This window comes from Pteropus alecto, unplaced genomic scaffold (assembly GCF_000325575.1).
Source record: "Pteropus alecto unplaced genomic scaffold, ASM32557v1 scaffold819, whole genome shotgun sequence".
Taxonomy (NCBI): domain Eukaryota; kingdom Metazoa; phylum Chordata; class Mammalia; order Chiroptera; family Pteropodidae; genus Pteropus; species Pteropus alecto.
In genome coordinates, this window is record NW_006442126.1 from 23,780 (window position 1) to 40,985 (window position 17,206).

The window sequence follows — 17,206 nt, forward strand, 5'->3', positions numbered from 1 at the left end:
ATATTTATAATTAGTTCATTTATTCATTCATTCACTCATTCCTCCCTTCCTTTCTCACTTCCTTCCTGCTCTCATTCTATCTGGTGCTCATGTTTGTACTCTTGCTCTCTTCTCCCAAAGCCTCCGTAGTCTCTGTTCTTCATAACCACAGCAAAGTATCTGATTAATGTTTTCTCTCCTATGACACAGAAACAAATACAGGTTAGTCAGTCCCACATGTTTTCTTCTATTAACCACAGTAACAACCTTCACAAATATCTTATCATGAGGGGCTTGGTGTGTGATGACTAAAAAGTCTTTCTCAATGATAAGAAATTTTTGTCCTCTGCTTTGTCTTTTATTAATACAACCACTTTCAGTCAGGATCTTCCAGTCAGGGGCCTCCAAAATTTTTGATCACTCACCCATGTAAAAAAACTTTTAACATGCATTCCTTATATATGTATATTTATAAATTTTATGAACATACTACTATACTACTATATGCTTTAATACGGAAAATCTAGAAATCTTAAGTTATAACATAAAATTATATAAAACTTGAACAACATCTTTTTCTTACACCCCAAAGAATTGCTTTGCATACCACTGATTCCCTAACCTTCTACTGTCTGCAGAATAAGGAGTTCAGTTATGGAGGAATCTGTCAGATTTAGCCTGTTATCTCACTATCTAACCTCTAAACCAAACTTACACAGCTTCTGAGGTTCTTAGTATCTGAGCAAAAGGACCAACATAAAAGCTAAAAAAATCATCAGGGGAAGAAATGTGGGGACAATAAGATGAAGACAATGGAAAATAAGGAATTAAGATAACAGATGGATAGCAAGGGGTGTCTATCTGGTAACAAAAGTACGAGGTGACCATAAGTTGTCTCTGATAATGAACGGGCCTAAATAAGCAGGTCTACAGGTGAGTTTTTGTTTTAGAAATAACTTTGGCTGTCATCCTGACTCTACTGGGGCTTGCCATTCTGGCTATTTTGTTAACAAGATGGACACGACGCAAGCAAAATGGTGAGTAACAATGAATCAAAATGGAGATTCCTTCTGAAAGTTACAAAGGGGGAAGGGAGGCTAAGATTCAGTCTGAGTTCATTTCTACTCATCAGATAGCTAGAGACTTTGCAAATATTCTGGGAATCCATTTTAATACGTGAATCAAAGAATCTCTGACCTATTAGTAATTCCCTCTGCACTTTTAAACTCCCAAAGCTAGCATTTCCAATAATTTCAACCAAAAAAAAAAGTCAAATTGGGCTTAACAATATTAATAACAAGAATACTCCAAAAGAAAATTATCTGATCTCCAAGGGAAATTACCTGTGGAGGGCAGGGGCAATAGAAAAGATAAGACATTGTGCTGGTAGACACCACTAGTTAGTATTCTATGGAAAGACTTTAAGAATTTTAGAGACTTAATACTAGGAAGATGATGAGTCAACTATAGGGTAGTAGTACTTGTCAATGAAACAGAGATGGGGCTAGTAAAGGCACTGACCTATTTCCATGCTACGAAGTGTGTCTTTCCAGGATTATTCTCATTATCTTTCCCATTTCCTTCTAGTCAGCTGCATCCCCTCCCTATTTCTCATCCTTAGTCCCTGTGATCCCTCTGAAAATAAGTAATGTGGAAGGATAAATAGAACATGGATGGCTTGAGTCACAGAAAGAGGTGGGAACCAGTGATGTATCATATCAGAGGGGCGCCTTGGGAGCAAAGCAGTTCAGAGCAAGGAGAGTTGGGACAGAAGGAAGAACACCTCTCACAAGTAGCCAATAAAAATATTTTTTTGCTTAATTCTTCCGCAGAAATTGATGTCTCAAGATACAATTCAGAACAAAGTAAGTACTTACACCCGTGAGAAAAAGAAGGATGGTAAGCATTTATGAAATTTCCACGAGTTGGTGACCAACTTATTTACCATTGATTTGCAGCTCCTTGCATAATGTGTCATTCCATGAACTGAACTGCTAAGTTACTGGGAGAAATCCACCAGAGATTTCTATGAATGCCAACTGGAGTTTGGCAGAACGAATTAGTAGTAGGTAGGTCTGCATGATTCTGAGGCTCTCTTCAGATGCCTGTGGTCCAAGAGCAGCAACAGAGATACCAAACCATGGAAATAGCATACTCCTCAGGCATTAAAGCAGAATGTCTAAAACCATTAAAAAGAGCCTGAGCAATGCAGCTGGGTAGAAGAATCTGATGTAGCTAGAAATAAGAGTGAACACAACTAAGATGAGTATGATTGACAAGGAGAGCACCAAGCTCCAGAGGCAAAGAAGTAAAGCAGTTTTTCCATGGCAATGTCTAGTGAGATAGCCAAAGTTACAGAAAGAAAGCCCAGAATTAGTAAGAAAAGAAAAACAGGGGCTAAGTACTGGAGTACCAAGAAGGAAAAGCAACTTTGAGCCTTCTTCTGATTATTATTTAATCTAGCTAATACGACTAGGTGACTGGCATGGTCATTTATCATCATCTGCTCCTGCTACTTAAGCACAGCCTCTAGTTCTTACAAAAGAACTAAGGACTAGGGACTATGCTTAATTTCCATCATTGTTTACTACCAAGAGTTCATGTCTACATTAGCTCTCAGAGTCTTAAAGCCTCACTAATTTTCAAGAAGCAAAGTCATGAAGCTTTCTGTCTTTTTTTCTCCAGGTGCTGGTCTCCTGGACTATGAGGATGGTAGAGGTAAATATATTAGGAAGTACTAGAGAATTAATGGAAGGAATGTGTTCTTTAGAGAACAAAATGAACTCATCTCCCTTTAAGCATGATTTCTTAGGTCAGCACATTTTTAACTATTAAAATAACCAACTGCCAATCTATCTCTCTATGCAGATATATCCACATGAAAGATTTGTCCATTTTTCTCAGAAAGGCAAATATGTCCCCTTTCTAAGACCATTTAAAGAATTTTTCCAGCTCTTGTTTTTTCCATGATCTTGGAAAGATTAAAGAATCTCTCTGAAACAATTTCCTCATGTGTAAAATGGGAATAAATTACATAATTCATGGGTCATCATGAAAATTGAACAGTATATATGAAATGACACTTTGTAAGCTATTAAGTACAATGTAATAGGTAAATACAACTTGTATTATTATCTCCACTTTAGAAGAAATTGATGCTCAGAAAGATTAAGAGACTTACCCAAATTCATAGAAAAGGAAGGAGTTTGATAGGGAACTCAGGTTTGTGATCCTGGACCCAGTATTCATATTGTTATACCATACTACCAAAATTGATTTAAGACCCAAAAAAGGGTCATTTTATGCTGAATTTTAGTATTTCTTATTGATAATATAGTTATACTTTGCCCCTCAAATCAGGACATGTGGTCTTGCATTAGTAAAGAATAATGATAAAGCTTATTTAAAATAAGACATCCAGAAATCTGATGGTTCTAAGGAGATTCCAAGGCACTCTCTACATTTGTGTAGGGACACACGCACGCGCGCGTGCGCGCGCGCGCACACACTTGTAGGGACACACGCACGCGCGCGCGCGCACACACACACACACACACACACACACACTACAAGCATATAGATTCATATCCCCTAGAGGAAAGAGAAGAGGTAGCTTGGTCACTGTGTTTACTGTTCATGCCCCACATTTGGACTCTTGGTCCATTAATCCTCTTATTTCTGATTCATCTGTCATGAACAGTGAGAGTAAGGAGCAAAGGACCATGGCATTCCCTCTTTCTTTCCTGATATATAATCTAAAGAAAACAGGAACATCTTCAAAAGAAAAATATCTTAGTAGTTGGCTATATACTAATGATAAAACATTTTTGATGGATTATAAGTAAACTTAATCTGTCTTATTCCCCAAAGATTTTTCCTCTTAGACATCTGAAACAGGAGGAAGTAAACAGACTTTCACCTAATAAGAAAATAATGCAGACATAGTCGTCAAGGTAGATCTCATTGTTTACCTTTTGTCTTTTAGGATTCCGACATTCATATTCAACAGAAAGTGGTAAATAAATTTGATACTGAATTGCTAAGAAATTAATACAGAAATCTGTTTATGAGAAATTAAGAATTTTATATTTTTTTCTCAATCCTTTAGACACTTCATATGATGATCGAGGTAAGTATATTTAGAGATCATGGTAAAATTAAAGGGAAATCAATAATTTTCTGTTATAACATGAGGGGCTGTGAAACTTACCCAAATAAAAAGATAATAAACCAAGTAGCATATAGAAGATTCTGAAAAGTGTTCTGAAATATTCACCTTCACACTATGAGGCACCTCTTTCCCCAGTGCTATCTAATTCTTCTTCTATTCACCTCCTAATCAGTTAACAAAAGTAATCTGAGTACTCAAGAGAAAGTCAATGTCCTAGAGCTCAGAAATGCTAACCATTCTGTGTGCCTTTCTTAATACAAATGTTAAGAAATGGAGGAATAAATCCCTGAAAATATCACATTAGAGTATGACATGTGCACTGAAATTCTAAAGGCACAAAGAAGTGCTGCTATTTTCTACTGTTGTCATTTACATCTCATGTTTCTTGGGAAATGAACCTCCTCATCAGGGCACCTCATTTAACCAGTGCAAGAAACTACCTGAATGTAAGGAATTTAAGAGGGTACACAGATAAGGAAAATAAAACTATGCACACTTGGAAAGGGAGAGAATTAACATGCACTCAGCACTTGCTAAGTGTTAGCCACTCTAATAGGCATTTTTAATTTTATTTTATTTAATATCTACAAATGGCCTTGTCAACCATACAAGGATGAAGAACACAAAAGGCCCAACCCGACCTGTCCAAGGCCTCTTCTAGCTCATAGTTTACTTTGGTGCGAGTTAGAGAGGGCTCCTTCCACCAGGTAGATGCAGCCCCACGTCAGGGACACTGTTAGGGATTTCAGTCCCATATCCCTTTGTACAGTGAACAACTTATAGAACCATAATACAATGGTCCTGAAGGTGTATGAGAAGTATCTCACTCTCAACATGTCCAAAACCCAAGTTCTGGTTCTTACTACATACAGGTACTGGCACCTGTATTCACTCAATTGCTCAGGTCATCTACCTTATAGTCATCTTCAACTACTTTTTCTCACTCTTCTCATCCAATTCACCAGTAAATCCCATGCCTAATACTTTTAAAGTCTGACTTCAAATGTAATGTATTTAGAGAGTTTATTCTTACACAATTAAGTAATGTCTTTTTTTTTTTAATTAAGTTAGTAATGTCTTAACATCCTGGCTATGGATCTTTAATTTGCAGTCTACAATCTTAGCTTCTTTCTATTTCAGGCTACTCTTGCATTCTTAGAGAAAACTTTCATCAGTAAACATTTTATTGTTGTCTGAATAAGCCATAATTTAAAATTCATAATGCCAAATGACAATTTCTTTTCTCTGACTTTCCGGTCACCTTTAAGGTGGCCCTATAAATCTCAGTCATTCTAGTTTCTAAGTTCCCAAGCTCTACCACTTTTCTCTCTATCATTTCTGGACATAGACATATAAATTTGCTTGTCAGTTTAAGACTATAGAAGCCTTCTGACAGGAAAATATTTGGTAAGATCATTATATAAGTTTAGATATGTGAAATTTAGTACTTAAATCTTAGTTGAATTTAAATATATCACATATTAAAGTTGCTGTGGTAATTAACTTTTATATGTACTGGTTTTATTTTTAATATTATTAACTTTTAGAGCACATGAAAGTGTTCATCATCTCTTAATATTTACTTCTTATAAGTATTTACTTTTTTTAAAAACCCACAGAACCATGAGAAACGAGTAACATTGGTGTAAAATGCAGAAGATTTTGTGTGTTTTGAACTTAATTCCTATCACAATGACAACCAAGTATGGAAGAAAAACACTCATTTTCAGAAATAAGCTTAGAAAAAAAATACACGTTGTCTTGACATTTTTACATAAATTTTAGCTACTTGTACTTTCATATATCAAATGCTATCATCATGCAATATATTTTAAGTCATTTCCAGAGTGTATTATTTATTTTTATTTATTTTTACACTTTCATAGAAACAATAGTTAATATATGACTAGTTTTTGTGTAATTTGCTTTGTCTTTTAGAAAGTCTGTTTCTATGACATCACTAAGAAACAAGTTTTAGGTCACAGGATGCATATCCAATCACAATAAATATATGTATATGTATTCATTATAGTTTGCCATATCTTCATTGAATTTGAATTCTCATTCAGCTAAGTAAATATTTTGCCATTTCTTCTCTTACTTGGCTTCAACTTATTTTATAACTAATATATTTTTCTGTTGCAGCATTTCCATGTATAGTTTATTATTTCCTCTCACTACATGTTTATCTCAGTTAAACTTTGCCTGATTTATCATGTCATTTGACTCAGAAATTAAATCCTGAGAAACTGGAGATTTTGCTCCAGTTTCTTGCTTACTTGGGAGTTTGAGGGTGGTAATTGGGTAATCCTCTGTAATAACATCAAAACTATAGAAATTAAAAATCTAAACTGATTTTTATTTTGTTTCTGTTTCTAGAAGGATCCACAGGAGATTATAGTAAGCATTATATAGTTTCTCCACTAAAATCTGCTTCCTATTAATAACACTTCCCTAATTGTAAATACTTTGAGGAAATAAAATCCTATCAGTTTCTATGAATACTAAGCAATAGATAAAGTCTCCTAGTGCTGGTTTAAGATGGTCTGTCAGTAACAAACAAGTTTCTAAATTGAGAGGAAAGGAAATAAATAGAGAAAATAATGAGTGGGAAACAAAAGGAAGTGATGGAGTTAAAGGAGGAGAAGAGAAAAAGGACAAGAAGAAAGAAAGGAAAGATGAGGATAGAGAAAAATATGTCACAAAGTTTCACAGGAATAGTATCTGTCTACTAAACCCTTTATAGGGATTGAAAGGATGAGAGATAGCTGGGGGCAGGGGATCGGGAGGAGCGGGAGCCTTCAGTACTCACCACAGGTCAGTGGATCTCTCAGACCCTGGGCTTCCAGATTCTGATAATTCACCTAATGTTTCTCTCTGTGTGTGTTTAGCATCATCAGCCAACTCTCTAGGTAAGTTCTTCATGGTTTTTCAATTCTACTGTCATCTGGTTTGCAAGTCCTGTCATTTCTGTATTTGTTTTTCTTTCCCTGAAATAAGTTTTAAAAATAAAGTACAAAAATAATTAACATTGTAACTTCACTCCCTAGATTTGACAACTAATTTTTTGTCATATTTCTCAAATGACAGATAACATAGAAATTCTTTTTGTCCTCATTCTCCTTTCTTCCAAAAGACTTACAAATGTATTATAAATCTTTTAAGTGTATTTTAATATATTTATATAATCTCTATCACCGAACAATATATAGTATTGTTTTGTATGTATTTTAAAAGTTTTACTAAAATTGCATCATTCTGAAAGTATCATTACAACTTGCTTTTTTCCTCAGAACATTCTAATATTGACATATATAGAAATCCAGATTATACATTCTGATCGTTAAATGATATTCCAACTTATGAATATATAATATTTATTCTATTCTTTTCCCTGCTGATGCATTATCAATGTTTCCAATTGCAGCTATCACAATGCTGCAAAATGTCCTTAAGTAACTGGAAAGTTTATCCAGGGTACATACCCTGATGTGGGATTCATGAATCACATTGTGTATGAACATTTATGTAATTTAGGCATGTTTTAATTTACTAGCTTATTTAATAAAGCTCCATGGTAGTTACGTAGGAGGCACACCAAAATGCATAAAATTTTCCCATTTCCTTGCATAAATAACAACTCTAGATTTTATCATTCTTTCACATTATCACCACTTTAATAAGAGTAAAAAATTTTTAATTTGCATTTTTCTGCTCACTCCGGAAATTGAGTATCTTTTCATATGTTCACTAGCTAGTTAGTTACAAAATCCCATGCATTAATATGGCTTATTCACATTTCTTAATGCCCCTCAATAATGTTCTAAGTTTTCTCTAAAAGGTCTTAAGTATCTTTTGTTAGATTAATTCTTATTCACATATTTCTTTTGTTTCTGCTATGAATGTTATTTCTTTTCTATTAGATTTTACAAATAATTATTGCTGGTATATAAGTTGTATATTGCATCGTTGAGAGTAGCTTTTGTGTCTAGACACCTTGCTGAGTTCTAATAATTTTTAGATTCTCTTGGATTCTGTATATAGAAATCATATCTGCAAAAATTAAAAATTATGAGTCTTTTTTTCCAATTCTTAACCCTTTTTTTAATCTTAATTATTTTTCTTTTCTTATTATTCTGCCCAAAATATCCAGCACAATGTTTATACCAGCAATAATCCCAGGCATTCTTCTTGGTATCTGACTTTACTAGGAATATCTCTGGCTTCATCATTAAATATGATGCTTGCTTTCACTTGGCAATTCCCTTTTATTAGGTTAAGGAAATTCCTTTCTAGTACTAGTTTGCTAACAAAACTATCACAAATAAGGATTGAATAAATTTTAATTAATGCTTTTTTGTATTTAACAGCATAAAAGTATTTTATGATTTTAAAAACTGTTTGCTCTATCTATGGATATGCCCTGTTTTTATTCCTAATGTCATTGGGCTTATATGTGGAATCTAAAAATAAAATAAATGATCAAACAAAACCATAGATACAAAGAACAGACTGATGATTGCCAAATGAGAAGGGGATTGGAGAAATGGGTAGAAAAGATGAGAAGGATTAAGAAGTACAAATTGCCGATTATAAAAATAGTCATGGGTATATGAAGTACAGCATAGGGAATATAGTTAATAATATTATAGTAATGTCTATGGCCATGCTACCCTGAACAAGCCCAATCCTGTCTGATCTCGGAAGCTAAGCAGGGTTAGGCCTAGTTAGTACTTGGATGGGAGAATACCTAGGACGACCAGGTGCTGTAGATGTAAAAAATAAGGGATTGTAAACAGACAAGGTCCTTGCAATCTGTGAGGTCAACCAAGGGTTGCCTCGCCTAAAAAATAAATACATACATACATACATACATACATACATACATACATACATACATACTATTGTAGTAATTATGTATGGTACCAGATGAGTACTAGACTTATTGGGGTAAACATTTTGTAAGGTATATAAATGTCTAATCGTCATTGTTGAAAATCCTGTTTGAAAGGCTTTTCCATTTGTTGTGACTACCGTCTGTCATGACAGTGGGTTTCCTCAAATGTATTTTATGTGAGCTCACTGGTTATCTTTTGTTTGAGTTCCTTATACACTCTCAGCTGTGCAATAATCCTATTACAGCAAAGATTTCGTTGGTCAGTTTTTATAACAGTTTCTGCACTCAGTTTCTTCCCTACATGAGGGCTTTATACCTAAACTCGACTGACCCTGAGGGTTCTACCATTACTGGATACTCAATTTCCAACCATGGTCTGGTGCAAACAGGTTGCTGCCTGGAATACCCTGACCAATTCTTAACCCTTTTTCTTATCTTAATTATTTTTTCTTATCTTATTGTTCTACAGGTAGATTTCACAGGCAGTGCTTTTGTGAGCCTAAGATATAGAGGAAGACTAGTCCTAAGTTCTTATAATGCATGAGATCTGTGGCCTTGATTTCTGCTCCTGATCAGGTGTTAAAAACCCAGTTTGTCAGTGAGATATGTGGATGATGAAACTTCTCATTTGCTATCAGAATTATGGGTTCCTTCTTGAAGAAGCTCTTGGAGCTTTTTCTTTATAGATTTCAAGCTTAGCTCTTCATCTATAAAAAATATTGTGCCCAACTTTCTCAAGTGATTAGAAGAGAAGGTTAAATATCCATCTTGACAGAAAGTCCTCTTCCTCTACCTTGACTCTTTATTTTCTAATATTCAAATATTTTCTGATTTTGTTTTCTTGTTATTCAGCATCCCCATAGGACACAAATAATTTTTGGAAAGCGGAATCCCGTGTTGAAGCAGTGATGTAGTAATAGTTTGGTATAACAACAGATCTTTCAAACAAAGGGAGAAAAGAGAAAGAAAATTGAGAGGAAGAGGAGGAAGAAAAGGCAGAGAAGGAAAAGAGGGAGTGAAAAAAGCAGCAGGATCAGAAATGAAAGAAGACACAGAGGCAGAAAAGTTTCCATGGACTGAGAAACTAGTAATACCCCCGAAATATTGCTAGCCTCTTACTAAAAGAAATTAAAAGATAGGTTATATTAGATCTTGCAGTTCTACTCAACCACAAGAGTATTTCTGAGAAAATATACAAAATTTGAAATTTATAACCAACAGGCAATCTATAAATGGATATCCATCTGTCTACCACACTGCATTGCAACTGACAGTATGAAAATGGATGTGACCCATTGCTGCCCTCCTTCCCAAAACCCCTTCCTAATATAATAGCTATGGAATCTAAATTCTGAGAAACACAGATCTCATTCTTGTTTTGTTTTCTTTTAGCACTGTCTCGATCAAGTATTGGTAAGTACTTTTACTTTTCTTCAACTGTATTGACATTTAGCCCCATTTAATCACAGGGACATATTCCTAAACTGCCCAGACTTCTCCCACTGAGGTACAGTCAAAGCTTGAGCTTCACATTCCTCTAATTTCTTTTCCTGCATAGCACAGACACCTGAATAGTCAACCAAAAGTATAGGAAACGAATGAAATTTTCTAATGGCTTACCATGACATGTCGGCAGAAAACATTTCCAAATTTGTAGGGCTCACAAAACAGAGTAAAGAAAGAAGAGAGCAATGAGTTAACATGAAAGATGAGATGATAATGGATATAAAATAGTATGAGAGACAAATAGTGTTATATGTCTTGAGATTTTCAAAGCTTCATTTCACATTTCACATGAAGCTTTGAAATTCTCAAGGGTAATAACAATTATCCATAAGTGGGGGGTAATGACAGCCTACCCTGGAGATGTCCCCAGGTCTGACTGGTAGCAATGGAGGAGATGTCTAATTCCTACCTCTCTGAGCTGCAACTGACACTCAGGATTTGGTGCTCGCAGGGCTTCCCTGTGCTGATACTCTCCTTAAAATAAAAAAATAAATAAAATAAAATTTAAAAAGTGTTGTTTTTAAGACAGACAACCACATAAACTTTTAAATTTGTGTTTATTTTTAGGAGAACAAAGGGTGAGTTCCTTTTCTATTCCCAATTCCTATTTTCTTTGGTGTGTCACAGGGCTGGGATCCCTAACTGCTTAGGTTAATAAGTTCTTTGTCCTCTTCCTTCCCCATCATTGAATGTTTGTCTGAAATTAATAAGAATTTTGGAAAATGCAAAGCCCACTTATTAAGAATAGAGGATTAAACTGTTTTAGCTGGCCAATGATGGTTTCAGCAAAATAATATCTTCTTTAACTTAGAGATAGGAGAGAAGAAGAAAGAGCGTTGTGAAGAGGGCGTGGAATGGGAGTAAAGGAGGAGGGGAAAGTTGTAATGAAAGAAAGCAATGTTTATTAAATCCATAGTTAAAGGAATTACAGATGAGAAAATTGAAGTTCAAGGGCAATAGTTAACTTGCCCTAGGACACATAGCTAGTAAAATATTAAACCGAGCTTCTAAACACGGTCTTTCAACTCCAGATTCTGAACTTGTCGAACTATCCCAACAACACCATTAAATATATTTAATTTTTCAATTCAAACTATCTTTATGAAGTAAAAGGTTTCAAGGAATTTGAGAAATTATGCATGTGGAAAAAATATTAGTTCGATTTTTAAAATGTAATTTGAAAATCAAAAAATGTAAATTAACCTGTTTCAATATTATTTTATTAGTCCAATACTATGACATAACCCCATCTTACAAATAAAGCTCTTATATTATATGTATATATTAAAAGGTGACCTTAGAAAACTATCAAGCTCAATATTTTGTTACTTTTATAATCAAAACAGATTTTATTTAGTTTTGCTTTGTTTTCATCTAATTAAGTCATTGAAAAGATAATTTACTACAGGAACAAAATAAAATAATAAACTCAGATATTTCATTTCTACTGCTGTTGTTCATGAGTTTGAGATAAAAAAAAAATAGCCATTGTTCAAAAGGCTGCAAAATACAGTATTTTAAAGAATAGTCAGGCTTGTTAAAACAAGATGGTAAAGAGAGCATTTGAAAAAGTTAAGGATATAGGGGAATTTGCTGATATGAATTCCAGACAGCATGGTGTCTTGGGATTTTAGAGAGTATATAGGGATGGAAAAAAATCAGAGTAGAAGTTACACCTATCATTATGATAATAAGCACCTTAAGATGAGAATTATCCTCTAAAGGTGAATAAAATACATGGACATAGGACATGTGTTGGGATTAATCTCAGAAGAAAGTGAGTAATTAGTCCTTATACAAAGTATTCAGCTGAAAGAGGCATGGAACCACCAGGGAGCGATTTATCCCTAGGTTCAGAATGATGTGTAGTCCTGCTGGATGGATGAGGCCCTCTTGTGAGGTCAACCTCATAGGCAACTCACTGGACTATAGTAACTTGGGAAAGAAGCTCTCAAACCAGGAACTCGAAGGGCTTGTTCCTATTATTTCTCTGAGAATCTCAAACCAGCCTAAGGCAGAAGAGGTTATGGTCCATCCTTCCTATAGGTATACATAGATGAAGACTGCAATTCAAAACAACAATATAATAATTAATATATACTGAGTATATGTGCCAAGCTCTGTCCTAGGCAATTTACATCTTCATAACAATCTTATGAAGTAGATATTATAAATACTATATTTAAAATGAATAAACTTAGACATAAAAAAGTTAAGAAACTTGTGCAGGGTCACATAGCTAGTATGTAGAAAAACTAACATTCAAATCCCAGCATTGTAGCATCTGATCGCCCACAGTACCTAATGAAAACTAATTAGGATCCCCTATGTAAAAGAGCTGTGAGAATTATGTTTTTTTAAACCAATTAATCCAGACTCTTATGGATTTTTAGTCTTGTTCCTCAATGTCAATTTCAGGAATCATATTTAAGTCTCTTCTCTATTTCTCAATTTAGGAAAGAGGAGAGTAAGTATGTAAAAAGAAAGGAGTACATAGGGCAAATAAAGAAAGTTTAACTAATGCTAAGTCTTCCAAGTTCCCTTAAGAATTTCAACCTTTACAAAGACGAAAAATAAAAGTAAATAGTTGCTCTGCTCATCACCAGTCTTATACATCTTTCTGGGCCTTGACCACAGCATCAAAGCATAGGATCCTTAAATGATCATTGACCAAACCATACCACAGGTGGCACAAAGGATTTGGAGCTCCATGGGGTGGGGAGTGTAAGGGCTTCATTCTGACACTTCTCTTCAAAAGGGGATTAACTGGGTGGACTTTTAAGCAATTGCCCTCATGAATGTATCTGTGTGTCCATTTAGCACAGCTCACAAGGGGACTGAACATGTTCCTGGCTGTTTTTCCACCATGAACCCTTGGTGTCCTCCCTGTCTGCTCTTTTTCAGACAGGACTTAAGTTTAGAATGTCAGCCTTTTTGCTTTCCAGTTATCCTAGATTTTATCAGTTAGGACTGAAAGGCCCATGAATATAGGACTTCTGTTTGTGAATTTAGACTCAGTGAATCATTAAAAGTTGAGCTGAAAAGAGCATTGTTAAACACTGTCACTTTAAAGATTAGTTTAATAAGATCTCAAAAGATGATGGGAATAATCAAACTTCACACAGCAATTTAACATGCAACACAAGGCAAATAAGACAAATGTTCAGCCTTTCTCCACTGAATACAGTGGGTTGCATTCTGTAGTAGTTTGTATATTATAATTACTCATAATTATTATGATTAAAAGTTCCACAAGTCTTCCCTATAATTTACATAATTGTACAAGAGGAACACTCCAGAGATTAAGAAAAAGGACAAAAAAAATGGGAGAATCAATTGTAGGAAAAAAAGTAAATTACTATTTAAAAGAATATTCCAGAAAGAACAGAAAGGGGTAAAAATTTCGTAGGTTATATAAAAAAGTGCATTTAACTTAGAATCAGAAAAATTGGAGGCTAAAACCTACAGTCGTGTCCCACCTTAGCCATGGGGCATACATGCTGAAACCCCCAGCGGAAACAGCAGATAGTACCAAACCCTATGTATACTGTTTTTTTGTTTGTTTGTTTTGTTGTTGTTTTAGTGTACATACCTACGATAAAGTTTATAGCTTCTCTTTGGCATATCTGAATTGCCACATCACTTCTCTTGCATTTGGGGGCCATTCTTAAGTAAAATACGGGTTATTTGAATACAAGTATTGTGATACCTCAACAGTCAATCTGATAACCCAACCAGCTACTAAGTGAAACAGGCGTGGAGTTTACACCACATGGATGCACTAGACAAAGGGATGATCCACATCTTGGGTGGGACAGGGAAGGACAGAGCAAGATTTAATCATGTTACTCAGAACGACACACAATTTAAACTTATGAATTGTTTACTTCTCAAATTTCCTATTTAAATAGAAATACTTTGCACTGCGGTTGACCACAGATATCTAAAACCATGGAAAGCAAAACCATGAATAAACAGAGGACTACTGTATAATTTTTAGCATACATAAGCGTAAGCATGGAGCATCCCCTCTCTCAGCCTCAGTTTTCTTTCACAAAATTAGAACCTTTCTAACATTTCCTTTCTTTGGCTCTTGAAGCTATCACATTATGGAGAGGAGACCCTCCGAACTGAAAGGACAAAGGAAAGAAAAAGGGGGCGGGGGTGGAAAATAAGGTAAAGGAAAGGTGATGAATTAAATCAGAATATTGGAACCTAAATACTTTGCTGAAAACTTCCACTCCTGAATAGTGTCCAAGAGGGAAGAAGATTTGAGTCCAGCAGGTGTAGTAACCTATGTGCCTACCAGGGAATGGAGAGCTTAATGTATCCTGAGAGCACATTTTTGGAAAGACTCTGGGAAATGGGTGGATTATTTAAACCATTAACTCTGGACTGATTTAAATATTTGTTATTGTTCTTTAGCTTTACTGCAAGGATCTGTAAGTTTTTCATCCCATTTCAAAATCTAGTATTGTAGGGCTCCTACAGTAGGCAGGGAATGTCTCCCTGTTTTATCTGTTCCCTGCTATGTCAGAGTGACAGGCTTCAAGGCTTATGATTCTCTACCTTCTTTGTTAGTTATCTTATCTGTATCATGCTCACATATCTCACCTTTCTCACTCATACAATGAAACACCCCTTTTGATTTCAAGCAAATTCCTCTACTCAAGCCTTTGACCTCGTCTCCCTACCCAACCTTATCTCTTCAACGGTCATAGTTTCTCCCTTCTACATCTTTACATTTTCTTCTTCCATTAACTCCTTCTTTTTGAAATACAGGGCAGGTTTGATTTTCTTCCAGCCCAAATAGATCCTCCCTTGATTCTGTGTCTCTAACTATATCCCACCAACAAAGAAGGAAATTATGCTATTCATTTTTGCTGTGGGAGAAAAGTTATTGTTCACTCCTATTATTAGAAGTATACATTCTTTCTCTATGAATTGAGAATAGTATAATAAGACTACTAAAAACAACCCTTAAAATGTTTGTTTGTTAATTAAAGTATTTCTAGTATATTGAGGGACTGTTGCCTAGCAGTTACACATGCAGACTCTTGAGCCAGGCTGCCTCAAATTGCAATCAAGCTCCTATTTACTGATCCTTTGAACGTATATAAGTTATTTAATCTCTCATAAAGTTTTGAATCAGTTACATAACTAATTTCGACAACAATTGAAAAACTAAGGAACAGAACAGAGAAGTGAGGAAGACTAATGGAAATTAATGGAGAAGGTAAAAATTCAAGGCAATAAAGCTTAAATCGCTCTCCTGGAACCAATTTCCGTTTATTATCAAAGCAAAATGAACACAATTTATAAATGAAGAGACGGTTGAGCAATGAGGGGTAGAAAAGTGAAGAAATCAAGAAAAATGACCCAAAAATAGAACAGAAAAATTCAGAAACAGATAATCTCGGTTGGACAGCTTTTTTCTTCTGAGCTATGTGCTTTAGGTAAAATTTTTCATGTTGAATACTACATTTTGGTCATATTTTTGACTAGTAAAATTGTATCTTGTTCAAAGATGGAATTCAATATATCACTATTTCATGATTTTCTCTAAAAAGTATAACGACTTCTAGGTGCTTCACGACTTGTGCACGTTTGTGAATCATGGACTTTAATTAAATGTGATCCAACCAAATACCTATGCTTAAAATAAAAATACAGGATTCATTTGGCCCATCCCAACTCAGGTCATAGCCCCTGTGATATCAATCACATTGCCATGTTGTTGAAGTATTGCTCACCTTGATCCCTTTTTCTCTCAAAGTAGAGTTCCCAAACTCTACTTTGGGTTAGCGACCCACTAGCCCAGTGCCACCTGTAGAAGTGTTCTGGCCAACTAGCATAGCGTTATTTTATTTATTTTTATTTTTTTATTTTTAATATTTTTGACATTCAATATTGTTTTTCATTAGTTTCAGGTGTACAGCATAGTGGTTAGATATTTATATATTTTATGAAGCGATCCCCCCAATTAGTCTAGTACCCACCTGGCACTATACATAGTTATTACAATATTATTGACTATATCTTCTATGTTGTACTTTACATTCCCGTGACTTTTTTGTAACCACCAATTGTACTTCTTTCTCCCTCACCTTTTTCACCCAGCTCCCAAACTACCCCATCTCTCTGGCAACCATTGGTTTATTCTCTGTATCTATAAGTCTGTTTCTGTTTTGTTTGCTCATTTATATTGTCCTTTAGATTCTACATAGAATTGAAATCATATGGTATTTGTCTTTCTTTGTCTGACTTATTTCACTTAGAATAATACCCTCTATACCCATCAATAGGTGATTGGATAAAGAAGATATGGTACATATATAAAATGGAGAATATTAGCCATAAAAAAGAATGAAATCTGATCATTTGCAACAACGTGGATGGACATAGAAGGTATTATGCTAAATGAAACAAGTCAGACAGAGCAAGACAAATACCATATGATCTCACTTATAGGTGGAATCTAAAGAACAAAATAAACAAACAAAACAGAAATAGATTCACAGATACAGAGAACAAACTGATGGTTGCTAGATGGGAGGGGATATTGAGGGGCTGGGTGAAAAGGTGAAAGGATTAAGAAGTACAAATTGGTAGTTACAAAATTTTCACATATGTAAAGTATAGCATAGAGAATA

General features: G+C 34.8%; 1 protein-coding gene and 1 pseudogene across 1 annotated transcript in view; both read left to right on the top strand.

Moving 5' to 3' along the window:
- Positions 1-917: 917 nt before the first annotated feature.
- Positions 918-17,206, top strand: part of CUNH6orf10 (chromosome unknown C6orf10 homolog) — a gene marked incomplete at its 5' end in the record, with an annotated part of 70,306 nt that continues 54,017 nt past the window's right edge. The window contains 5 exons of the mRNA XM_025039107.1: positions 918-1,016; positions 1,812-1,844; positions 2,665-2,697; positions 3,965-3,994; positions 4,088-4,108. Of these exons, the coding sequence (XP_024894875.1) occupies positions 918-1,016; positions 1,812-1,844; positions 2,665-2,697; positions 3,965-3,994; positions 4,088-4,108 (216 nt within the window). The remainder of the gene's footprint in view (positions 1,017-1,811; positions 1,845-2,664; positions 2,698-3,964; positions 3,995-4,087; positions 4,109-17,206) is intronic.
- On the top strand, positions 8,807-8,925 carry LOC112470116 (annotated as a pseudogene).